The sequence below is a fragment of the Vanacampus margaritifer genome, chromosome 2 (assembly GCF_051991255.1).
Source record: "Vanacampus margaritifer isolate UIUO_Vmar chromosome 2, RoL_Vmar_1.0, whole genome shotgun sequence".
NCBI lineage: Eukaryota > Metazoa > Chordata > Actinopteri > Syngnathiformes > Syngnathidae > Vanacampus > Vanacampus margaritifer.
This window is the reverse complement of record NC_135433.1, coordinates 36300496-36328340: the sequence shown is the minus strand read 5'-3', so window position 1 is coordinate 36328340 and position 27845 is coordinate 36300496. Positions and strand designations below refer to the sequence as shown.

General features: G+C 39.9%; 1 protein-coding gene across 1 annotated transcript; it reads right to left on the bottom strand.

The window, feature by feature from the left end:
• Positions 1–87: 87 nt before the first annotated feature.
• rem2 (RAS (RAD and GEM)-like GTP binding 2) lies at positions 88–27466 on the bottom strand. Its single transcript, XM_077558853.1, has 5 exons — positions 27039–27466; positions 22939–23272; positions 20658–20731; positions 10272–10449; positions 88–2931 (listed from the first exon to the last, which is right to left on the bottom strand). Exons 1-5 carry the CDS (start codon positions 27048–27050, stop codon positions 2609–2611), a joined length of 921 nt encoding a protein of 306 aa, XP_077414979.1. The 5' UTR covers positions 27051–27466; the 3' UTR covers positions 88–2608.
• Positions 27467–27845: the final 379 nt, after the last annotated feature.

Here is a 27845-nt window from a genome sequence, read left to right as displayed (position 1 = left end):
ATTGCAAATTGGATAACCCACATGTCATCCAATCCTGAGTGTGTCAATAAGGAGAATCATTTAAAAAGTAAACACACAATACCAACATTGGGATGTCAAACAAAAGTTTATTCTCAGTGGAAAGACGTGTGAGTGCTTAGCAGACTGTGACAAACAAGTGGGCCTGTGTTGATAACCGCAGCCCTCTTGAGTTATCGTTTCCAGAACGTCCTCATCTGGGTCACCTGCAGGGGATGCCCCCACAGTATTCAGTCTGAGCATACGTCGTAATAATGGCAGTGGATGGAAAGAGAAACATGAAAACATCAAACGTCCACAGGTAGTTCAGATTTCTTCTTCTTTTTTCTCCCTCAATGTCTAACCCAGTGGTTCTTAACCTTGTTGGAGGTACTGAACCCCACCATTTCCTTTGTGCATTCACCGAACCCTTCTTTATTAAATAATAAGTATTCCCCAACTCCATGCAGCTTTAGTAAGTCTTCCTTTAATTTTGCTAGATAGCTAGTTGGGCTGGATGAGAACTAGACCAAGACTAGACTAGAAGCCAAGGGTAGCAGATAGCCTACCATGAAAACAGCAGAGGCCCCAGAATTGATCCCTGTGGAACACCGTACGTTCCGTTTGCACATATTCGTCCGACAGCTTTCTTTTTTGCTCGATTAGTATGAAGGGAATAAGATTATAAGGAAATCACATGATGTACCATCATAACAGTCAAATCGACTTCTGAGTATACCGAATTCCTTGCCGCACAGATAGGCCAAGCAAATCGGGTGTGTGTCTTGACCTCTGCCGAACCCCTGAAACTGACTCACCAAGCCCATGGAGTTGGATCAAACCCAGGATAAGAACCACTGGACCAAGCATTCCGCGTCACTTTTGACCCAAAGCTCAGTATTATTTATTTCCTTATACCCTTTTGGACTCCACATATGATTCCACTTCCTGCAGTAAAGGGTTTTCTGTGCTGATTGCTTATACTGTAGTGCAATCAGCAATCATATGGTTAGGGCAACACTGAGAGATGAACGTACTGTGCGCCATCGACGATGATAAACACTTTTCAACTCAGTAAGGAGCAGAAACAGAGGATGCAGAAACAGAGGATGTAGAGAGGGATACAAACGGGTAATTATGTGAAATAAAGGGTTTTGCCTTTGCGATAGTTTTGCTAGCTAGAATGTGCATTACCTATTGGCCAGTGAGGTACAATCAATCCATGAACCTACAGGGCCAGCCGTCTACTGAGCATGCTATAAAACAGGATCCACAAAATGTTTACATTAGGTTGCTATCAATCTACGTAATCATCAGCGCGTGCTACTTGAGTGTGTGTCTATTGGTGACATCCACCCCCTCCATACATCCGTCTTTCAGTCCTTTGTGTGTCCTTCCGTCCGCATCTCCCATCAGGTTAAAGAACATGTGGTATGTGGTCATTTAATTCCATCCTTTATAGATCCTCACATGTTTTTCAGTGGAATGACAAACAATAGAACATTATTTCATGTTCTGTGAATACTAAACAGACCCTGTATGGCTGCACTCCTGGAGAAAAGAACGAAAAGTACCAGTAATCACACCTGAAATACTTCACCACATGTCTTTAATCCCTGAACATTTGCAAATTAATACCTCCTCTTGCGTTGTAAAAAATAAATAAAAAATAAAAAAGGTGATGGCAGTAGTCTGACTAAAACTAAAACTCCTGAGGTGAAACATGAAATGTGCTATTTTATTGTTTCCTGCAGAGGTGGGCACTTCCGTCGTTAATGTCGGATTGACGGATGGTCAACTTCCTGTCTGGCTCGTGTAATTTTTTCAGCTTCATGAAAATCCGCATGCGGAGTCCGGAAAAAATCTAAAGCTTGCGGAAACCTTCCGCAGCGCTGCATCCGATCTGCAGCTGGTGTGAATTGACACACAGACTCAAATGCTTTCTATTTCTAACTGTAAAATGTGATGTAATCCCTTAAAAAAAATGCATGCAAAATTACACACACAAAAAACTTTGAAACAGCGAGACCGCAAAAAGTGAACCGCGTTATAGCGAGGGAACCCTGTACTTTCGCCTGTGCTCTCAGTCCATTTACTTATTCAAGACTTTGCATCATGAAGCACTCGCCGCAAATGTGGAAGCACTGTGGGCATCCCTCACTGACGGGCGACGTAATGATGGAGGTGCCCACCTCTGGTTTCCTGTCTAATAAAAGTTAAAGTGAATACCTATTATTGTTTTGATCTCAGCTACTTACACCATACTGTTGCAACCATTTCTCAATTGGGTTTTGTATATAAGCGTTCAAGGTTGCATTCTTCCGTAAAATCTACCCGGACAACCGTGTACGGTTTTGGGGCTTTAATTCATCAAAACATCCTTAAATCACATAATTTATCTCCAAATAGCGATTTGAAGGACCTGCAGCATTTGGGCCCCTAATTTTCAGCCTGAGAGAGCATGTGCATCTATTTGTGCCTTCTCTCTCTTCTTGTCATTCCTGCTCCTATTTATCCTCTTCCATTTGACGATTCACACCTCCCCCTCCGGCATGTCTGGCGTGTGTACATGTGTTAGAGTGTGTCTTGAGCCTGTGTGCATGTACGTTTGTCACAGTGCGCTGAGGTCGTGGCAGGAGCGAGACTTCTGGCGAAGGATCTTGCTGCCCCGGTGGCGGCTCATCTCTCGATAGCGTCCCCTGTCACGCTCTCGTCCGTAGGAGCGTGGCACCAGCCCTGCCAGAAAGCGCTTGGCCCGGCTGGTCAAGCTTTCCCTGCGGCCTGAACCGGGGTCGCCGTCGGTCCAGTTGGGTCCCAAACAGTCGCCTCTCGCGGCCCGAACAGCTGCTTCTAGTAGCTCGTTGGTGCCGTGTTCCAGAGAGGCTGAGAGCTCCAGGTAATGGCAGTCGAACATCATGGCGCTGGATTGGGCCTCTAGTGCAAAAAGAGGTAAAAGTAACCTTTCAGAGTATCATACCAGATGTCTCGATTAAACAGTCCCGGATTTGAGCCTTGTGTCTCGAGTTCCAGCGGATATGCAGTCCAAATAAGATTGGATAATGGTGAGAACCAAGATAGCATTTAGCATTAGCCAACATAATGACACAACTAGATTGACTAGCGATTACATTTGTTATGAATAGTTCCTGGTGAGAATTTCTTGTATTTTTGATTTTCAGTGAAATTGTAGTGTCTCGGTTTTAACATTTGAAAGTCTGGTCACCCTAGATTAGACACAGCATTATACTATCGCTGAATCAGTTCAACCATTGCATTAGATGTCACTGAAATCAGTGAAATGTTAGTTTACGTTATTTTTGCACCTAATGGTGACAAATGTATTCTATCATTCAGTGTTTTAAAACAAATATGCTAGTGTAGCCATGGAAACGAAAGATGCCACAATTGGACTGAGTGGAAGTAATCTCAAATCTTACGAGAGCTCAGAAATCACAGGAACATATATGAACTCCATGGGCTCTATTTTCGTAGCCAGCGTGTGTATGTTTGAGCGTGGAAACTGGCATCTCGATTTTCATACTGGTGCAACCCTTGTGTTTAGGAATTTGGCAGACCACACTGCACCACACTGGGCATTCATTCCTCCAAAGCGAAGACGTTTTCTTAAACACTCCCCCGGCACACCTGACAATTTGGTGACTGAAAGCAGACTAGACTTTAGACCAGGTGTAACCAGGTCTAAGTTGTGGCCAAAGTGGAGTAACACCATTTTGGTGAATTTGATCAAGGTGCTGGCAGCCAGATTTTGCCTTCTGCTGATATGTGTGGTGGTTGTCATTATTATTCAATAATATGATTGTCACGCAGTTTATTATAAGCGTACTTTGAGTGATGGGTCCATTGAACCATGTTCTGTTTCTGCAATGTCAGAAGATTGTGTTTGCCTCTCCTGCGCTGAATTTAAAAGGAATGAGAGGAGCGGCTTTCATGTGTTCACGCACATCCACAATAGCGGAAATACCCATTTCTAACTGCACTCGTTTGCGAAAATACCACATGAAAGAAAATTCCACCCGTGTGCACAATGATTGTGTCTTTAGCTCAATCCATTTAATCAATATGGTACTTAGAGCAGAGATACTGTAGATGTATCTTTCCGATATGAAATGTCATCTTTATCAGATTTGTTTTCCTTTTTACTCTGTATACCTTCATACATCTTTGGCTGTGGCTTATCTCTGGTTTGAGCACTTCCAATCTGTGCAGTGAGCAGCTGGTGTGCCATTAATGCACAAGAAAATACTTTTAAGGTTGATTATTTTTTAGTAAAAAAACAAAACAAAAACCTTCAAGACTCATTCAATTGCTTCAAATTATTGCAATGTATTTGCAGGAGAAAGGTCAGATTTTGTGTGCGTATTGGAGAGTTTTCCCCTTAATCCTACGTGTTAATCTTGAGGGAAGTTTCAAATACGATCAGCACCAGGCGGTGCGGAAAATGAGATTTTGACAAAATTAAAAACAAAACAAAAACGCAAATATCATGTAAATGCAGTCATTCAAATTGTGACAACAAAATGTCCGATTTATTAAACACCTAATTTATGTAAAAAAGAATGTATGTATGACTAAATTATAAAAACATAGCACATTTCACAATTGTAATACTGAAATAAATAAGTACTCCTGTGTGATTAAGTGAATGTGCTTATTTATGGCACATTTGTTTTCTTGTTTAACAATTCCAATATCAAACCTGTACACAAAGAACAAGACTTAATCTAGGTTTAACACTGCAGCATTACAGCAGCTGTAAAACCTCAGCAGCATCACTTAATACAGGGAAGGAAAATCCCAAAGCACATTGGCAGGGTTTAGTACCTACAGCAGCTGATTGAATTGAGTCTTATAAATAGTTTATAACAGAATTCAGGAACTACTGTTGGAGATGAGAAACATTAACGGGGAGGGAGGAGCCAAACACTGATGAGTTGAATAAGATGGTACAAGGACAAGGGTAAAGAGAGATGAAACTGGGGGAGAAGACAATTGAATAGAAGGGGACAAAACGAAGAATGAAGAAAAGAAAAATAAAGTTGCCGTTGCTGATTTAAAATGTCTTCCATTTTTGAAAGCACATCTTTGGTAAGTGAGGGGGTAATCATCACCTCCATGGCAGCAAATAGAAATAGAAAGAGTTGTTAAGAGAAGACGGAGAAGCCATGCTAATTGCTAAGCTATTATGACATCCGTCCATCCAGTCTCTGCACGTGAAACAGTCTTAAATGATTGAGTGGGCGGCAAAGTCCACTTTTGACAGAAGTCTGGCTGGAATTGCGTTGAAGTGGAGAGTATACAAATGGTGGGAATTTGTATATCTTTGAACAGCAAAGTGTAATAAGTGTCTGGAGATAAAATTATACACAATAGCGCTATCCTGAGTTTTGATTTGGAATTTGAGATCTGTATAATGTTCTCAAAATTGCATTTCAGTAGATATTAGCTTATTTATTTATTATGAATTTAGCGTTGCTAAAAGACCATACAGCCCTTTCAAAAATACCAAGTTTAAACTGAAAAATTGCCCCACTGAAAATGTTTCTTGGTAAGAAAATACAGTTTGTTGCTATTTTGATTCCATCAAAAAAGGAAATTAATAGTTGATACCTTGTATGAATAAAATCCTTGCTTCAGATCTCTGGGATTAACCAGCAAAAAGTGGATCCTCACAGTGAGAAAGTTGCTCCTCAAATGAAGTCATTGATTAGCAAAACTGCCTTGAGCCTTGAAGGGGCCTTTTTTGTGTGAAGTGCTGCAGTGAATGGAAGTGACAGTGAACCTTAGATATTCTACTCTACAAGATAAGAAAAGAAAGGAGACAGACAGTGAGAATGCCGACTGTAAGCCCATGGAGCCAAAGTGCATGTTAATCAGAGCCCGGGGGGAGCACGGCCGTTATGTGACTATATTGAGCCAGTGATAAATATGTTGAGTGTGAGGGAGAAAAAAGGGACAAGGAATAAAAGTGTCACTGTACATGCCATAAATAGACTTTATGACTTCAGCTCTTTTAGCCTGACCAAAGGTTCTGTAAGGAAGATGTTAGGCTGTCGTCTCGTTGCATCAGAGATGCAGGAATATTATACACATGCTTTGGCCTAAGAGAACATTGAACATCCTTGTCAGGTGTCACGGGAATATAAAAGGAACATTTTCATACTGCTGACCTCATCCATGCTCCTAGCTTGTTTTTATTTCCTAGTGGTGGGAAAGTGCTGAGTGCAGACAGCGCTCATTATTCAAAGTCACATTGCTCCTTCTTCTTATTCCACTAAAGTGTCAATCAGTGTACACATGTAGAAGCCTTGACTGACAGCTACAAAAAAGAAAAGTCAAACAGGATTTGATGAAATTGATAAGTTTACAAACAAACACTCAAACAACATTATGCTTGTGTTTTCCACTTAAACGTCTAAAATTAGTTTGAAGAACATATTTGACTCCTCCCAAATGGCAATGTTAATATCAAAAACTAGAACACAAATCAACAAATTTAAAGTTAGTTTGATATGAAGTATCACATAACTATAATTGTGCAGGGCAGCACGCTAGGCTAGTGGTTGACACATCTGCCTCCCAATTTTCATGTTCAGAGTTTGAATCTTGGATACATCATGCACTGGATAAGAATATGCCAGAGTAACAAGCCATTCTATAAGCGAAATGCACAGCACAAATTGAATATAAGCTTTATGCTTGTCTTATTCATCAAGGACAGGCGAACCACCTTTGGTTCACAGACACAACTGCATACATTTCTTTTTTTTCCTTCTTCTTTTTTTAATATATAAAGCATCTCACACATGCTATCGTTCAAACGCACACCCTTTTCCTATACAGTTCACACGACTTTGTTTCCTGTGTGCAGGCAGATGTGCACATACTGTGAAGACAAACATTCATAAAGATAGTAGCACAGCCGTGCCCTGTGAGAGGGAGATCATCTAAAGTATAACCATCTGGGGGGGGGAAACAAAACAAAACTCGGAGCTGAGGGAGGCAGGGAGACGGAACCCCCCAGAGAGAAAAGTGGATGTGGATGAGAGATATTGTTGCACCTAGAGAGAGAGATGTGTCTTTATTTCTCATGGCAGTTAAGCAAAAAAAAAAAAAAAGTCAGGCGCATTCATACATGGTGCATATCCAGGTCAAACTTCATTTCCATTGTTCCGTTTGAGAGGGAAAAAACGGCAACAGATAGTTAGAAATTGTGTTGTAATCCTGGCAAATGGATACTCCAGATGAATACTGTATGTCCTACACGTGAGCATCTTTGTTTATTCACTCACTTAATGGATACAGTTCAGGACAAAACCCATGGTTACCAAAAGCCTGCCGCTATTGTATGTTTATCAAAGTGAAGTGTGTTATGCCATAAAAGCACACATATAGTCCCTCAAGTCTGCTTTTATCAATATTTAACACATTTGATTGTTTTTGTTTTAATGTTGTAATTACTAGCTATTTACAAAACTATTTCAGTATTTCCAAATGATAATGTCAACGTTTGTGTACCTAATTTGCCAAATAGATGAACGTCATTCTTACAGATCAAGTTTATGTCCACCCCAACAGCTAATGAAATTGTGTTGCCAGGAGTTAAACAACTGGTATTTGTCTTGTAAACAGAAATAAATAGATTTGCCTGATCGATGAGGAACCCCAGAGGAGTCTTGCTAATGTTGGTTTGGACGGATATTTATGATTTTCTGGCACGCAACTATCGGGCCGGGCCAGGCTGACAACATTACAGCAATGCATCAGGCCCTCTGCCCCCAATCGAGAGCCCACTGACGCGTGAGAGATTTTGACGAATGAAGTCAATGAATATTTTATCGAATCTATTTTATGTTTTCAATCTGTTTTTGCTGTCCATCATTCATCAAACTTGCACTGATTGAAAGCAAGCGTTCTCAAAGTTCACATCCATCGATCCGGTTTCTTCTTCTCGTATTCAGGGTTATGGGTCAATTAGAGCCTGTGCCAGCTGCAAGAGGCAAGCTACAACTGGAATCGTCGCCAGTAGGATGTCCAAATCACGTTTTTTTTGCACCCCAGTTTGAGTCAGAGTCGATTTTGAGTATTTGTGTGTTTTCCCAAAATAATTGTGGTTTGTCCAGGTACTCCTTGGCACAGGTTAGCCATTCTCTTTTTTTTTATGTCTGTCTCAGGAATGGTCTTCACCCATGAAGCCCTATTTTTGGTTCAGTGTGTGGCGCATGGTGCTTCTTGAAACCATGATCTCAAACTGTTCCAGGTTGGCTTTCAGGTCTTTGGATGTTTAACATGGTGTTTTTTCCACCATTTGCACCAACCGTCGAAGATTTCCGTCATCAATTTCTCTCTTCCTCCCACGTCCATGGAGGTTCTTGACAGTTCCGTGCTCGTCAAACTTCTTAATAACATTACGCACTGCTGAAACGAGGCTACCAAAATCTTTGGAGATGGCTCTATAACCTTTGGAGGTCTTGTGCTTGCGAATTATCGCACTTCTGATATCCTCAGGCAGATCCTTTGTTTTCACGATTTTGTCATTCATTGGTTAATTCATGTCAATCAGGCACAGACCATTTAAAACTTCCATTTAAAATTCTCATTTGTGATTTACCAAAGGTGAGTCACAATACAGTAGTGTTTCCATACTGATTTACAGGAAAGGGTACCAATACCAGTGACAGAGCACATTTTAAGATTTCAATTTTTTCCGCCCATTGTTTATTGTTCTAAATTGTTTTTAAATCATTTGGTCTTTAGGATAAAACACAAGTTCGCTGTAAAAAAATAAAAGGATTTACTTGATTCATTTTTTTCAGAAAATATTCCACATTATGTACTTGACCTTCATGGGTGCCAATAATGGTGAGCAGGACTGTATATTATGTCAACTGTAGATATAGATGAATGCTTTTTAGAATAGTTTCTAGATTGTAAATTACGTGTGGTTTCCAAAGCGTTACAGAAGTGTTGTCACAATACCAAAGTTTTGACTTCGATACTATACCTGCTTAAAATACCCCGATACCGGTACTTCGACAAAAATCGAAAACATCAGCAAACGAAGCAAACATTTTTTTTTTATATTAGGATGTATACATGTTAATTTATGTAAATACTTATATTTATGTATATACTGTATGTGCTTTGACATTGCATGCCATGTTCATGCCATCGTCAGTGTTCAGTGTGTGAAGCCATCTTCCTGAGCCCTCTCGCGCACAATTTGAAAGAGGCGTGCCGCTTATGGCATTTTCCGCATATTGACAGGTGGCCTCCCGTGTATGTGTACCCGCCTTTAAAACAGAGTTGGCGGGCTGTTTCGTATTTATTTTTTGAAGTACCGGTGCTAAAAAATGTTTTTAGACCGGGCCGTTTTTTACGCCAAAAAATAGAGGTACGGTACTGGTACCGGTATCCCGTGCAACACTAGTTTACAGTATTTCAATTAAAATCGTCAATCTGGAATGTTAGGAATGTTATAACTATTTGATACTGCATAGTAAGACTTAAAATAGATGGCAGATATTAAATGGTTTCAACAAGGGAAATACAATTGCATTACGCTCAGTCTGGTGACTGTAAGTGCAAAAGACAGAGATGAAATAAAAGTTACTGGTAGATTTCATGAGTAAGCAGCTGACTTCTTTATTGTCTCCATTTAAAATGAGAGATCCGTTAAGGACACTTTATAGCATCATTTCATTTAGACAAAGGGTAGGACGTTAATTTTGTTATATTGCTACAGGAGGGACAATGCCAGATAGAACAGAGCATTGCTACTTGTATTTTTGTCAGTAACTGCAGCAGGGAAGGAGTCACGACGATCTTTTTCAGGGAGGAACAAAAAAGTTCTTGTGAGAATAGTGTAGAATAGTTGATAGTGACAGTTGTTGGCAGTGGGGTTTTCTTTTTACCCCCCTCCCCTAAATAAAAAGTAAATAACTATCTTTTTCCAATATGGAGCCACTAGAGTAGGCTATACAAAAATAAAGTGGTACTGTGTATACAGTATTATATATATCACTCTGTTGGCAGCAGTTGTTGATTTCAGAATATCTAATATCCATGTTCCTGCCTCCTATCTGCTGAAACCAAAAACATATGTGCTGTGTTGCTACATATGGAGAAAAAACAAAGCATGAGCCGCCTGCATGAGGCAAGATACCATACTAAAGCATGGTGGGATAATGGCTATCCGAGGGGAGGGGTGCGTTTGTGTGTTTGTGGACGGCACAGATTGCATCTGCTATACCTACCCTCGGCGCTGATTTCACGAGAGCGAACAAGGTCGCTCTTGTTGCCCACCAAGATGATTGGCGTGTGAGGCTGGGACTCCCTGAGGAGAAGGCGGAGCTGTGCGGTGCGATGGAAACTTCGCCTGTCAGTCACGGAGAAGACCAGGATGCACACATCACACTGGAGAGTGGACAGGTCCTGTGAAGACGGACACGTGCATTAGTAACACAGTAGAAAAGATTAGCGAGGCATACTACAAAGGGCGTGGAGATGATATGCAGTGACGGATGGATATGGGCGGGGAATTACTTGGTTAAGACGCATCGTAGAAGATCTTACGATGAACATAATTGGCAATTTGTCCTTGACTAAGTCTCCTTGATCTGTTGGAAGTTGTCTGAAAGGTGGTCAGGTGGGCGGTGCTGAAGTCTGTATTGCTTTGCTTTGACACGCGGCAGAGGAAGCTTTGTTCAACTTGGCTCCATGCTTGTCACGCTTGGTTATGAATCTCCTGACCCTTTTAGCAGGGAGCACTAAAACCCCGATGGACTTTCCTGTCACAGAGGTTCAATTAGCCAGAGTGGTTCGGGCAGAAACAGCAACTTGGACTTGCCCGCGACTTGTTTTTTCTTCCTTTCTGGCCCTGAATCGATCAGCGGGCTGCCTTTGTGAAATGGCTTGTGTTATTGTTTGTGTCTCTAAACAGCAACACCAAGGTCCTCAGAGGGTCATCATTGCAAATGGGGTACAAACATATATGGATTGTTAACATCTTCACTGATTTTTAAAATGTGACAGTCTCCACAATAGACAAACGAAAAAAAAGTGTGATGAATACCAATACATTTCACCACCTAATCTAACAAAGTCTAACTCTGCTTGGAGGCAGGCTGGGCCAAATTTTGGTATTTTTGCATACACACAGCTTCGAGCAGTGAAAAAATGGTCTGTTGCGCCGTTGTGGGCGACTTGACTTTCCATCAAGCGACGCGGCTCCTCTCATTCCTTTCTAAAATCGACACCACTGACAGTCCTTGACATGGAAGCTGAAACTGATATGTTAGAGTCCATGCAGTAGCGTGCAAAGTATATTTATAATGAACTGCAAGCAGACCTCCATGGGCGGATGATGTAAAGTTGGCCGGGTAGATCACAGAGGAGCTAACAATGGTTGTTTGCGTCCATGTGTTTTCAACATGATATTCTTGAACATTTCATGGACTTCATTGTTGTGGCTCACAATGTTACAAAAACAGGAAATTGCGGGTCCCAAGGTGACTATAGTTGAGATCAAGTCACTAACTGCATTTACATGCAGTCAATATTTGGGTTAAGGTTAAAATTCCAGTTTCTGAAACGGACTAGTGTTAATTTCATCAAGGAAAACTAAACAAAAATAATTTCGCAACACACATTTTTCACCGGACTAGCACTAGACTAGACTAAAACCTTCATTAATAAACAATATAATAACTGGGACAAAATCAGTATGCATGTTGACTAACAAAGATGAGACGAAAATGTAGTTCATGAACAAAAATGAGATGAAAATGATATGATTTTATAAAATCTTGTTTCTGCTAATCTGTCACTGTGACATTGTCATGTGACACAGAGTGATACGCCCCCTTTCAAATCTGCAGCTAGCAAGAGCGACATGCACAAACACAAGGGACAGACAGGAGGTGGATTCACGGTGAAAAGTAAAAAAAAATAAATAAAAAATTAATTGAGCAGCACTGATCTACATTCAATTTATATCATTCATATAAAATGAGTGGTCTTGTGATGGTGTTACTGTTAATGGGCCCATGCACTATTATCCTGTTATCTATGCAGGTTTTGTCTTTATTTTGGTGTCTTTTCATGAATAGCAGGCAATACATGACTCATTCTCACCTTCTCTGCTGGCAGGGAGTAGGAGCTCAAGTTAAGAAATGCACGGAGGATTTAGCAAGGGCCACTATTTTCTCTTCTTCACAAGGGAACATCACTCTCTGACTTTCAACGTTTCACAAAGCATCTCCACCAGCAGAGCTCATTCCGACTGCAACTAGAAATCTCAAGTTGGTCGATGCAAACACATTTCCTCCAAATTGATAGAAACCTGAGAGCAGACTCCATAAGGCAATGCCAGGCACAAAATCATTCAACTTCTATTTCAGTTTAAAATTATATTCTGCCATAAACACTTGCTTCCATAGCTTGAATGTTACAAATGGAGCAGACTCTCCTTCAGAAAGACACATTCATAACTGGAATTGCAAACGAATTGGCCAAGGCAGATCAACCCTAATTTAGGTCAGTACCAAATCTTACACCTTCAAGACTCATCCAGCCATCTGTTTTCCAAACTTGCCCTCATTAAGGTTACGGGTGAGCTGGGGCGTGTCTCCAGATAACCACAGTGTGCATATGGACACACGCACACACACACACACATTCAGGGCAATTCAGAAAAGAAAACTTAAAAAGGGATGGGGAGAATATGTAAACTCCAAACAAGAGGGCTTGAGCTGAGTTTCAAATCTAGTACCACTTGACTATGAGGAAGACGTGCTAACCACTTTCATCTTGCTCATAAAGTAAAACAAATAACAATAAAAATCTATCATCCTTAGCAGAGAAATGGATTATTCCTGCTAGCTTCAGACTGCATCTTGACTGTTTATGTGTGCAAGTGTGTAACTGCCCTTGCCCTACATCCATCGTCCCCAGGGTACATTCTTGCCCTCAAGAGAGGTCCTGACGCTTGAAAAATTCACCATGTCCCAAATGGCCAAGTAGTATCAGACCAGACCCCGGGGCAGCATATTTGTAGGGAGTGTCTTAGCAATATGTTTGATGGAGCGCAAGAAAGGACAAGCGGAGGAAACGGGAGGGAGGGAGGGAGGGAGGGAGCCACCAGCCACCTGTCACGGTCTCAAAGAGGGATGAAGAAGAATGACAACAAGCTAAGCGAAGGCAACAGCTCACAGATGAAGCACTGTGCATTTTTCCCCCCCATGCAAAGGTGTACAAATGTAAGGAGGAGGTCTGACGTATTGCTCCATAGGAAAGCAAGTAAATGCAATCATAGGCAGAGAACTCAGGCCAGTGCCAACCCTTGGCATTTTTTTCCCGTCTTAATAAAGCAGCTTCTCTCTGTTCACGAGCGCAGGCCATCTGTCATTGACTACTCCCCCATGCACAACCAGCTCACCGAAAAGAAAAACACACGCGCACACACACACACACACACACACACACACTAAAAAAAATAAGAGGGAGGTTTGTGCTTTGCTAGTGGAAGACACAAATAATTATTACAGAAAATACTAATAATATCATTATTTAATAATTAAAGAAATTAAATAAATAAATAAAAATATATATATATTTTCTTTTCTGGAGAGCTCAGTATCGTTCATTCGGTAATTTTACCGATTTGACATGTCATCATCATTGCTCTCTCTTTTTTATTTTTTTTTATTTTGTTGTGTGGGTGAATATGTGTATGTGCGTGTGTGTGAGTGTGTATTCATTAGTTCACCTAAAACCTATTAAAAAATCCTATACCGTTCACCTAAACCGAACATTTCCAGCCGTGAGGCCGTCAGGAGAGAGAAGAAAGGAAAGTGAAATCAAGAAAATAATTATTAAGATTATTTACAGAAAATAAATCGAGGCTATGTTTGGTTTAATTTAACTCAATCAGAGTGCAAAACCGTGAGGAAAAATAACAACAACAAAAACAGGTCCCTTAGGGCATACCGAATATTATTCCGTTTTATGCTAGTATGGAGATGTATGATTAGGTGTTGGATTGTTCAATTTGGGTATTAGTTCTACTGAGATATTCGGACATTTCTTATTGTTTTATTGAATTGACTTTAATATTTAATAATCATAATGATTCCTATTGAATCAAAAATTTTACCCATTCGCAGTATATTCTGAAGTAAAAGTTTACAGTCAAAGTAGCAATACGCAATTTGTATGCAAACCTACATTTACAGCGGCTGCACTGAATTGCTTCTATGAATAAATAATAATATTTTTGATGAGATTGTAGCTATGGGCTATGTGCTGGAACCTCTCATTGCCACTTATTGGACCATATTTTAAAAAGTAATGCATCAATTATCAGCAGTGTTCAATATGTACTTTGCAGTTGTTTATTTGAAATATAGTTGAATAGAATCTTCACAAAAATTCACTCAATGATTGAATGAAATTAAATTGTATCAAAACACATAATATAGCTAGATGGCTAGATAGCGAGACAGCTTGTTGATGTTGATGTTTTTTTCATTTGTGTTGTTGATATCGTAAAGAAACTGTACGGGTCTTCCACAGCGAAGATAAATGTTCTTGTAATGAAAGGCTCACAGGGGAGTCAGACAGGCCAATCTGTTCTATCAGGAGAAAATGGTTCAAAGAATGGGTCTGCTTCTGCTGCAGACATATAATAGATAAGAAAGCATTAAGTAGGATTTATTTCAACTCTACTTTTTATTTTTATTACACTTCAGTCTGGGTAACTATAGAAAAATACAGTATTGATAATATTCTGTACTTGGAATGCTAAATGATGTAATTGTGCAAATAGCCAGCCTCTTTAAACTACAGAATGTTTACGTTTTTACAAGCTGGAAGGAAGACGCTCTTGTGACTGCTGCACTGCAGTGGCTTCCGACAAATGTGGGAGAGTCGTTTAGTTTCCAATCAGGGGCAAATTCAGGCTTTCTTCCTTTTCTTGCAAACAATAAACCGATTCACTGCCAGGTCACAAGCACCCACAATCCAACACTGTCACACACAAACTTGGATTGAGGACAAGGGACCAATTATCAGACATCATTTGCATTACACGCAAGTCCTCCACTACACCATTATTCAGCTATTTTTAGAGTGTGTAGTTGCATGTGTGCGCAATAGACAACATTCTCCATCTCTAAAACACACAACTGGAACTGATGTTATCTATCGTGAGTAATTTAGATAACAAGCAAATCATCTTTAACTCATCTGCTCCCAAAAACGTATAAAAAGGTTCTTTTTTAAATATCGCCATGGTCCCAAAAACGTATTTTTACATTTTTAGGATTGTTTCATGCTAGAGCATACAGAAGGCTTGATGCAGCCTCTGAGCTGAAGAGGTTGCTTAAAGCAATTGTAGTTATTACAAAAAAAACGGGCAGCAAGTGACAGCAGAGTATAAGAGACCAACGAGGGCCATGTTGCAAAAAAGCTCTTTTCCCAAGTGTTTTAAACTGATTTGTGAATAATGATGAAAATTTGCTATATTCAAATGCTAATTGCTGCAAAACGGAAACAGATTTTTTTTCTGATGAAAGAAGAGACTAATCTTTCTTTTGGTATATTCCATATTTTTATAGCAATAGAACACAATATTCTGTGGGCCTTGCAAAATCAATCAAAATCCAGTAAAACAGCCTGGAGCGAAGGGGGTTGCTTCTGTGAATATGGCTGGGAGTGAATGAGTTAAGGTCAAATGCATCTTCACTTGCATCCACAGACATGCAGTTTGACGGCCTGGTATCAAACTAAAAAGTAGTAAGCAGGTAAATCCCAAAAGTTGCGAGGATGATGAATGAGGTGATTTAATTTTGCAGGTGAGAAAGCAGCAAAAGGGAGCTCAGGAGTGATAAAGAAGGCCAACTGTGAGGAAACACAGACGAGGCCCTTGCTTTATTCACACAGCTCAGATCTCATAATAGGATGACAACACTTCGAGTAGATGGGAATGCTGAGTTCGTATCTTGTTCTTTTTCTCCGCCTTGTTTACTGCTGCAGAGAAAACACCCCACTTAGGGAGGATAATACTAGAGACCATCTGGCCTGTACTGACTCATCACCTGAACCCCCCCCCCACGCCATCTGCTTGCAGTTTTCGTTAATACCTACCATTTTCAAAAATGTTGATTGACCTTTGACTTCAATGTGGAAGGATGTTAAAGTGGATTTTTATTTCATCCATTCCATTTTCCATACCACATGTTATGTCATTTGGGTCAGGGGTGAGCTGGAGCGCATCTGTTGGGCCAAGTGCAGAATTGACCCAGAACTGATTTGATTGCCAGTCATTTGCAGCGCACGTATAGACAAGCAACCATTCATGCTTGCATTCACACCAATAGACAAGTTTGGGTCTTCAGTTCACCTGCCATGTATGTTTGTATTTTTTATGTCGACAAAGTCAGAGCAGTGAAAGGAATTATGATTTTGCCAGTTACGCAATACCAGTTAACATCAGTTTTAGGCATTAAGATTTGGGAGGGGAAACCAAGTTAAAAGAGTACATAACTTAACCAAATCTCCAAAATATCCCAAATAAAAAGCCACTGGCATCAAACAAAATCTGTTTACAATTTAGTAGGTCTTTTCTCTCGAGTCGAATACGGAAGCATTTTGTGACACTACAACACATAAATGGGGCATTGAAATTCAGAAAAAATATCTTTGGATTACACGTCCTCATTTAAGCAAAATGATTATTTTTTCTGATGAACAAACACCACAACAAGGTACATTTCAGCTGAAACTAATTGAACAAGAATGTATTTCAGTTGAGAGCTGAGATAGAAAAAAACTAACAAAAAAGGACATTGTTCATTATTACTTCTAAACCTGATCTATTTTGTAAGGGGAAAAAATAATACAGTACTCACCTATTACACAATTACCCACCCTGACACAATACTTAAAAGCTGTTCAATATTAAAGAAATTTGCTATGCCTTAGCTGGTACAAGTAGAGATGGCTGTGTAGCTATACCAGGTATCTTATCAGGCCGATACACGGCCTTATTTCAAAGTATTGGTACTCGCAACACCTCTCGTGGCCATTTAATGATCATGACATTAGAAATAATTTTAAAGAATAATGATATATATTAGAATACATAGGTCTAAACATAATTTGTCTTTTTTTAATTTTATTTTAGCTATCAAAAGTATTAGTGGTATCGGGGACTTTGTATCGGTGGCTACTCAACAATTGACTACTTGTACTGGTATTATTCTGAAAAAAAAAAAGGGATGTCGAACAAGTGTGGACAAAAAAACTCTGAAACAAGAAGAAATATTCAGCTAAGGTGTGTTTTTGTAAGAGGTGTTAATTTTTGGAACAATTGAAAGGGTGTGAATCACTTACTATGTCCAAAAAGAGATTCTAAGTACACAAAAAAAAGATATACATTAGTTATAAGCCAGTGAAACTGCAGAAATGTCGCAAATTATGAGAGGTACTAGTTTGAATATAATGAATATTGATGCTTTATAAATGTGCTTATGTACTGAATGTGCATATTGTATGCTGTCGGCATATGTACATGCATATATGTTTATATGTTGAGTTATTTTTATATTGTTATAGTTATATGAAGAACTTATTATTGCATTAATATGCAATGAGTCAAAATATACAAAAACAAGGGGCAGCACTAGATAAATGTGTTTACTTTTTCTACTCCCCTTTGAACATGTAAACTGTGCTTAACGATAACCATTTAAGTTACAAACAAATCAAAAGAGATCCCAACTCTTGATCTTCTTGGCTTACACAGAGCACACAAGTGGAAATATTCAACCTCCCAGTTGAGACTAAAACAAACTGAGGAAGTGTAATAGTTTCTGTGGATTAGGGCAACTGGGAACTGTAAATCGTCCAAAACAAATCATGGGAGGCTGCAAGATATCAAAGAGGAAAAAGAAAATCATGCCCAAAGAATGTGCTCCCTCGACATTTAAAATGCACAATTTGTCCATGCCTTGAGTGGTAAAAGAATGTTTAATTTCTTCCCCCAAAATGACAAAAATGCACTCAAGCGACTCCCTAACTTTGTCCCTTGTAATTGTCTTCAACATAATGAACAATCTGGTGCTTAAGGGTAGAATTTTTTCCCCCCAGTCTTCCTCACTCTTTGCTGCAAATCACTGGCCTACATCCATCAAATACGAATGGACAAATCTGAAAATTGTACTGAAATCACTCCAAAACTATAAATACGATGTTAAATGCAAAAACAAGCGAGGACCCTTCTGGTCGTCAGTGACCTCAATTTCTCTCATGGTCCTTAACACAACTGAGTGCAGATGTTCTCTTGTAAAGAACGACATCACGTGATTAAAGTTCATCAACACGCAGAGGACATTATTGGCTGGCTGGGTCAAGGCCAGGCCCCGCTGTTTCTATTTCCGCATCATGGATGACTTATTTAAAGCATTCCAGCCTTGTGACGTCAGCAAGCCTCAAAGCAGCTCACCGTCTGGCTGACCTCCATTCATGTGTACACTCACGCCTTTTTTTTTTTCTTACATACTCATGAATACAGACATGTTTGTCGGCTGTCGCATTATCTCGGCAACCGCGGTTGTAATTTCAATGGCTATCAGTACAATCCAAGATAGCACTTGACGGAACAATCACGGAGGGAGAATCTAACAGCTTTCCATCTCTGTTCGCAGTTTACATGGCAAGAAAAAGTGCTGCTCACACTGGCCTGGGAGAGAATGACGTCCTACAGTCAAGAGTTGGAGGATGAGCGTCATCTTACGCTCGTACTGTACGTGTTTGTGTAAACATGAGCAAATATATGTGTGTGTGGATGCATTTTGTTATGGCGATTGCAGCATAAGTTAGGGTAGGGTTCTGCAACCTGCGGCTCTGGAGCCACATGTAGCTTTTTAGTACCTCTCCTGTGGCCCTCTGTGGATCTCTTAATTTTTTTTTTTTTAAAAGAGTAGAAATTATTATTATTTTTTTTTAATAAAATATTTTCTCAAATGAATTAATATTTTTTTGTTATTATTATTATTTTAAGAACTATTACATATAAAAAAATGTCCAAACTTTAAAGTTGTCAGAAAAAGAGAGACGAAAAGGTAGGGGGCAAAAGAAGAGGTTAAAACTTGTTTTTAGAATTGCCAAAGAAGTCAGAAAATTCATTTTTAAAAAGGCAGAAAAGAAAACATTCAAAAAGCATACTATAAAGTAAAGTAAACTATAAAATGTCCAAAAACAAAAGAAGAAATCCCAAAAATTGCCATAAAAGGTACACAAAATTGCCCCAAAAAGTCAGAAAATTGTTTTTTGAAAAAGGCAGAAAAGAAAACTTTTTAAAAGTAACTATAAAATGTACAAAATCAAAAGAAGAAATCCAGAAAGCAAGTATAGTATGTACACAAAATTGAAATAAATAAATAAGTAAATAAATAAATAAATCAGAAAATTGGTTTTAAAAAAAAAATTCCCCCACCTCAAAAAAACATAAAATGTCCAAAAACAAAAGAAGAAATCCCGAAAATTAGCATAAAATGTCTACAAAGTTGCCAACAATAGCAGAAAATTTATAGCAAAAAAGGGAAAAAATAACCTTAAAATGTCCAAAAAAGGAAGAAGAGAGGCAGAGAATTACCACGTGTCCATAAAATTGCCATAAAATGTCATAAATTTGACAAAAAGGCAAAACAAAAAACAAACAAAAAAAAACAAAGTATGGAAAAAAAGAATAAAAACAAGAATAAAATAAATTAAAAAATGAAGATGATGATTGGATGCTGCATATTTTTCCGTTATAGTACAGCTCTAATTAGCTCTCGGAGCCTCAGTACATTAGACTAACACTAACACAAATTTTTGTTCATGACAAAGTTCAAGTGTTTTGCGGCTCCAGATTTTTTGGTCTTTATTTGGCCTAAAATGGCTCTTTTGACAGGAAATGGTACTGACCCCTGTGTTCGGGTGTCCCTCAGAGCACACATGGCTCGCTGCCACGAGGTCAAGGCCACGTCATTTGTGCAACATCTGCCTCGGTTTTTGATTTGGGATTAAAAAAGGACGGAATATGAGCATGCATTGACGGATTATTTAGGACATCATCCGGTCCTTCACCGCCCTCCCTAACTGATGACAACTCTGGAGTTTGTCCATGCGTCCTGCTGGCCGGCGTCTGTTGCTTCAGCCTTAATACCCTTGACTTGTATTAGCACGCGCAGAATAAGCAAATATAATCAACACTCAGTGAGAGCAGAAAAAGGCCAGCGGGGTGGAGCAGCGAAGCCACCGGAGTGGCTCAAGTTGATTTAGACAACGAGAAGGAAAGTAAAAAATAATTAGAGGGAAGGGAGAAAGAGAGGAGGAAACGCTCAAAGGCGAAGCAAGCGTGCTTTCAGTGGAGTTATCAAAGCTCAGCATGAATAATTTCAACTCAAAGGGGGGGAGCCCCTCATGGGCAGAGTGGACAGCTGGACTAGGATACATCCCGGTTTATCCACACCACTTGTTAAATAGATAATTAACAGGCATTTTTCAAAAATCCCAAAAAATCCATAAAAAAATAAATAAAAATAATTTTCTGAGGTAGTACGATTGGCAAGTTAAGCCAAAAACTCATGACTCACCTGTTTCCAATTGTCAAAAATGATGATTTTGCTGTCCTCGTCGTCAACTGTGACTGTGGACTCGTAGCCCTCACCTGCAAGCAAGCATTCAAACAAGCAGTCAAAATTCAGTGTACGTCAGCATGGAAAATAACATGCTGCAAAAAAAAGAAAAAGAGCAGGATAAAGGCATCTAAACTTGAAATGTCAACTGTCTCTTCTGCTATCTGAAAAATATTTTTCAGGCAGCCTTAACATTTCAGAAAATGCCAATCCCAGTTGTTGGAAATATACTTGACTGTGTAGCACTGTAGCCCAACAGGGGGGCTGGTGGGGGATGCTGTTAGGGTTAGGGTCGGACATTCACAACTTTTCCCAATTTGAGCACTGACTTTGTTCCTTGTGAAATTTGTTATCATTCTAACGTTAAAGCTATTGTAACAAAGAGCAATAAAGTCTAATATGAAGTCAACTTAGAGCTTCCGTTATTATAAGTTTAAAAATATGTTAATGCTCAAGCCACAGGAAAAACTGGAAAACACTCAGCTGAATGACACATCTATTTTTGGTTCAAACTGCAGCTGTCTTGTACTGCAATTACTTGGTCAGGCCATGTTTTAATTGCTATAAGTGTTAATCCACTCATGAACTGATATGGCGTGCACCAGTCATTGCAAAGTGCTAATTAAGTACAAGTTAAGCACTCCATTCCATTTATCAAGCTTAAATTAACCAAGTGGTGCACAGTGAGAAATGCTATATGTTATGATTCTGAGCGCTGTGAAAAAGTGTAGATGCCCCTCAATGAAAGTGATGGAGGGATTCAACGAGGACTGATTATATATTAGTAGGAGCGTCAGGGGATTAAAAGTTTTAATTGTAATTGTTCAAATTAAAAAGATGTACTGTACTGTAAAAAACAAGAGTGATATTGATTTGTGTTGAGGTAAATTTCTGCCACTAGGTGGCATAATTGCATTAGTAAGACATTGGTGACAGCGCAGTGAATTTTTCTTTTCATATTAAGAGCTATCTAATCTTTATCATGAAGTAACTTGTAAAATTCTGCACATATTCAAAATTGTAAAACACAACTTGATCCCAGTCTCCACACATATACTGTATGTTATTATTAGGGGTGTCCAAATTGGTGCGTTACTTTTGAGTGAAGTTACAGTTCCTTTCACGCCACAATTTTTTTTCTAATGCACGATTAATGACCGCCGTTTACTTGGAAAGCCTGTACTGGGGGAGTTCCAGTCGCAACGCAGTAGGCACGTCCATGCCAAAATTTTGCAGTAATAAATGTAATAATAATGCATATATTTGTGGCGACTGGGGTCAAGTTATATTTTACAATTTTGAAAATGTGCAGAATTTCACAAGTTACTTCATGTTAAAGATTAGATGCTTTTTTTTTCTTTTTCTTTTTTACAGTGCATTACATCTTTTTACTGAAGTTACGCAATTAATTACGATTAAAAAATTTAATCGCCTGACACCCCTAATTATCCATCCATCCATTTTCTTGGCCGCTTTTCCTCACTAGGGTCGCGGGGGTGCTGGAGCCTATCCCAGCTGGCTTCGGGCAGTAGGCGGGGTACACCCTGAACTGGTTGCCAGCCAATCGCAGGGCACACAGAGACGAACAACCACACTCACATTCACACCTAGGGACAATTTGGAGTGTTCAATTAACCTGCCATGCATGTTTTTGGAATGTGGGAGGAAACCGGAGTACCCGGAGAAAACCCACGCAAGCACGGGGAGAACATGCAAACTCCACCCAGGAAGGCCGAAGCCCGGACTCGATCTCACGTCCTCTGCACTGGGAGGCGGACCCCTAATTATTATTAAATTTATTACTGCTAAATTTTTAAGTGGACTTGTTTGCTGCATTGTAAGGAATTCCCTCACTACAAGCTTTCCAGTTAATTAATCGTGCGTAAAAAAAAAAAAAATAGTGCCGGTAAATGAACTTTAACTCAAAATGACCGCACTAATTTTGACACCCCTATCTATTACATTTTCAGACAGTTCTATTGACTGACTGAGGTCACATGACAAGGAGGAGGTGAGTTTCAGCATGTGTACCAGAAGGAAATTGAACTCTAAATAATTGAGATAGTGATGCCTCGACCTACATGTGTATAGAATACATGAAGAAAATGTGTTTCACAAATTCATTGTCACTTGCTGAGCACAAAACCGGTGAATTATTGCAAATCCTTGGATATTGTATTCCAAAAAAAAAGAACACAAGCCATGTCTAAAAAGTCAGCAACACATGATGAGCCATTACCGCATGCTTGTGTCTCCGAGTCTACAGAGAGCGATCTGTCCGACTGGCCAGCCAGTGACAAGGCCAGTGACGACTTGCCCACGCCGTTCTGTCCCAGCAGCACAATCTTCAGTGCCCCCCCGTGACTGTGGTAGGTCGACTGTGCGGCTGACGTTTGACTGCACGATTCATCGCCAGGCAATGTTGTGTCACTGATAGGCAACGTGGCAGGTTCCTCCAATCCCGGGATCCAATCGCAGTCCTCGGACACGGCCTCTTCTCTCCGCAGCTGGTGCTTGACAGGGAGGGGTGTGCTTCCTCGTCGGAGGGGGAGCGCCGTGGTGAGAAACATGTACTAGACAGAAGGGGGGAAGCAAAATGTAAGATGCATTATTCACTTTAAATTACGGTGCTACATGAGACACTGAAGCGCTATCTCTTGAACGGGGGAAGGAAGAGCATTCTGTAAAATGTATTTGTGTGTTAAGAATGTTAATGGAGGGAGAAAGAGTGACTGCATAGCGTGTTTCACACTGCACATCATTAGTACCTGCTGAAAGAACTTCTGAGGACATGTTGATAAGGTGAGGAGAGGTCAAGCCAAGAAACAAGTGCTGATGGATGCACAAAATAAAATAAAATAAAATACAAAGGCAGATAGAAAAATAAGGGCGCTGTGGGTTGGGAGGGTTACTTTTAAAATATAATCCGTTACAGTTACAAGTTATCTGCTAAAAAATGGAGTTAGTAACGTAATCCAAGTACCATCATATTAAAGTAATGTAACTGGAATAACTTTTGGATTCCTCCAATATTGAGTATGCTCATGAAGACAAAATAAAAATAAATATCACCACAATATATATTCTATACAATGTGCCCCTGCTATTTGCGGGTGATAGGGACCCGGGCACCCTACAAATAGCAAAAATCCTTGTCTAATTAAAAAGCATGTAGGCTATTGATTGGTTGATTGATTGATTGAAGGCCATATGCTGTTTTCGAACTGTCACTGAAAGCAACCACACCTCACAGTTTGATAGATCGCTAGATCGATAGATAGATCGCTAGATCGATAGATAGATCGCTAGATAGACAGACAGACAGACGGACGGACGGACGGACGGACAGATAGATAGATAGATAGATAGATAGATAGATAGATAGATAGATAGATAGATAGATAGATAGATAGATAGATAGATAGATAGAATGAAAATGATGATGCGTGACATCAACTGCAAAATGAACTTTTATCGCAGTCACAAGTTTAGCCGTGTATATGTTGTGTATGATGTTTAAATAGTGAATTGGTGGGAGGAAGATTTGTTTGGAAGGTGTAACTCACATTATGGTTGTACTGTAGGCTAGCGAGCTAGCTAGCTAGCAAGAAGCTACAGCGGCTAGCATGCCGCTGGACTCTCAGCTCAAACTTTTGCTCCGAGTAAGTTCCAGTGAATACCGGTCGTTATTTCCTTCTCCCGTCTGTGAAGCTTTTTCAAACTGCCCGCGTGTGGAGGACACGACGAGTCAGTTCGTTCGTTCCCACCTCCCCGACATGTAGCAACGGTCCCACACGTGCGTGCGTGCACACGCTCTCTATCGCTCTTTCCCTCTCTCTCTCACCTTCTTTCGCACTCTCTCTCATCGTAGAAATTGTAATCCCTAAAATTAATCCCCATTTTTTAATAAATATACTTGTAATCTGATTACATGTTTTTTCCTGTAACTGTAATGGAATACACTTAAAAAAAATGTTTTAATCTGATTACGTAACGGTGGTACATGTATTCCGTTACTCCCCAAGCCTGCCGCGCTGAATATGTGTCATGCTCAACTCCATTGTACAGAATGAATTAACAAAAATGTAAGGCTGGCTTATTAAAAAAAGGAACTGACGTAAGCTACTCTAAAATTAGACCTTGACTGAGAACATGCCAATATACAAGCATGTGATGCAGCTTCTGCAGGTCAGACAAAGGAGACGTTCATCAATATTAACACACACATAAATCAATCTTGCAGAACCTCACATGTGCAATGTGCGTGAGTGTGTGTGCGTGTGTGTGAAACTGCATTTGCCAATAGGGCAAAGCTAAGTGCTGTAGTGACACCTAATTAGAGGGAATGGAACATAATGTAATTCCCTTCACTTATACTGATGAATACCGAATCAACAGCTGCAGTATCAAGTGTTAATTGTTTTTATGAAGTGGGCAACTTCTATTTTGTGTACTAAATTGCTAATGCATCCTAAAACATTGGTAACCACTGTGTCAATTGTGTATTGCTTTATAAGAGTTTTTCTGAACCTGGGTTCATCGGTTTCGGTGGGTCAGTCTCAGGGGTTCGGCAGAGGTCAGGACACACACCCGACTCATATTATGATTCACGATCACGCTATATTGCTTGAACTACAGTATCTGTGTTGCAAGGAATTTGGTGCGCTCAGTAGTCGACTTGTGACTGTTGTGCTCTATCTTATGCTGAGCAAAAAAAAAAAGTGGTCGGACAAATATGTGCAATATGAATTCACATGTATAACGGAACGTATGGTGTTCCACAGGGTTCAATTCTGGGGCCTCTACTGTTTTATCTATCTATCTATCTATCTATCTATCTATCTATCTATCTATCTATCTATCTATCTATCTATCTATCTATCTATCAGCAGACCCTAATGCAATATAGCATAGCAATTAGTGCTGTCACTGTCGACTATTTTTAGAATTGATTAATCTCTCGATTATTCAATCGATTAATCTGATTCAAATTAATTTTGCACCAAAATAAATTGCAAAAGCATTTTTTCCCTGATTACTGTTTATTAACCAGTGATTGGTGTTTATTCCGTACTTCCTATTCATGTAGTAAAGTGGGATTGGTGTTGTATTATGTTACTGATTCGGTCATTGTTTTCCAAAGTAAAAACAGATGCAAACGTCTTATTTTGATTAAACACAGAAGATAATCAGTTTTCTTTTATGAAGGACTACAGAAATCAGTGAACAATTGCTGTTGATATGCTGAAATCACAGGATTTGTACAATTACAAAAAAAAAGGCTCCAAACGGTTACTCGATCCTTAAAATAATTGTCGATTAATTTTATAATTGATTACTTGTCGATTGATTAATTTTGACAGCTCTAATAGCAATATAAAAAAATGCATAAAATAACAACTGCATGTAATGTGAATTATGGAGTGCAAATCAGTAAAGCTGGGATGTCCAATTTATGTTTGTTGCATCATGTAAATGTTGCTAAATGTATGATTGCTTGATATTATGTAATGCAACAAAATTGATGAATTACTAGTTTTTTAATCAAAGACCAGTAGCCTTGTTCAAATATTACCTGCATTTTCAAAAAGGGGTATTGGTAATAAACAAAATGCATGCGATTTCAACGTTTTTGAAAATGAAGACAGTTTTCAATTTTGATATTTTGGAATGAAACATGAAGGCGATACACATAAAATAGTTTTTGTGAGCCACATAAAATTAGGGGGGCAGGGGGGCATCTTGCCCCCAGGCCTCGAATTTGACACCTGTACAATTACCGCATGGTAAATTATAGTACGGTACTATGTATTATGTATGAACACGCAGTAGTATTTTTTTTACACATGCAGAGGCTTACTCAGCTAGCTCAATTAGGTTAATTGAAAGGGCTAATCAATTAAGCATGGCCTCCATTGTCAGCAGGCTCAGGGGAGCCATTCGTGCAGGCTGAGGTAACCCTGACCGCAGGCTGAGCCAGTTGTCAGGGGTTAATCTGCTTCTCTCTGCAGGCTGAAGAGAAACTAGGGCAAACAACAGTGCACGATGCAAATTTAATTCTCCTGCCAATGTTTTTGAGCTTCTGCTGTTACACCGCCAGCTGCATCTCGATAAAAGGCAGCTGTGCATGCAGTTTCTTAACAAATAAGGATGAAATGCCGAATAAAACAACATTTATTATTCTTATTTGTTATTATTGGCGGTTTAGTGTCACAGGTAAACAGTTATAATGAGTAGAAACACATAAAGTAGCATACTTTTGTTCACGTGCACAAACCTTAAATGAGTGAATCTTAAGATGTACACGTTAATTAACGAAAACAATAGGTGTTGCCTTACCTGGTCGGCCATGGTTTGCAAGAATGATCTTTGGAGGGAACGAGTGCTGTAGTTGCAACCTCGCGTGTAGTGACCTGCTCAAGTCATCTGTGCTTACATGCAGTCCCGGGATCACAAGCACATCGGCGTCAGCGCGCTGTGCAATAAAAAGACGCTCCACCTTTCATTTATCATCATGTTTCTTTCTTCCTACTACAGCGCGTAAAATCCACTGGCGGAAGGAAAGGCGCGGCGCGCGGAGACGTAAGTAGGAAAGGTTGGAGCAGGCTGGAGGATCGACGAGACACCACCTGCACCTCCGTGTGGAATAGGATGATGGAGGTGAGAGAAAGCCATCAGCAATCCATCACATCTTCTAGTTGACCTCCTTTAATGTGTCACGACGAGCAACAGCGAACACGCGTCCCTTCACCACCTCTGCTAATACTCTACCTGCCTCTGTCTCCCTCCCTCCCTCCACCCATCTCTCTCTCCACACACATCTCTCTCTCTCTCTCTCTCTCTCTCTCTCTCTCTCTCTCTCTCTCTCTCTCTCTCTCTCTCTCTCTCTCTCTCTCTCTCTCTCTCTCTCTCTCTCTCTCTCTTCTCTCTCTCTCTCTCTCTCTCTCTCTCTCTCTCTCGACAGTAGAACCGGCAGAGGGCGCCAAAGTGATGCATCGGAGCAGGTTAAAACCACGCGACTGCAAAGGAATGAGGTCGGTTCTCTACCTCAAAACGAGGGGAAGTAGGCTATAGACTTTTAGCACTGCTACTTGTGTATCAGTCAATTAGCTTTGACTCCAGCTACCCGTGACTTGACCTCGACCT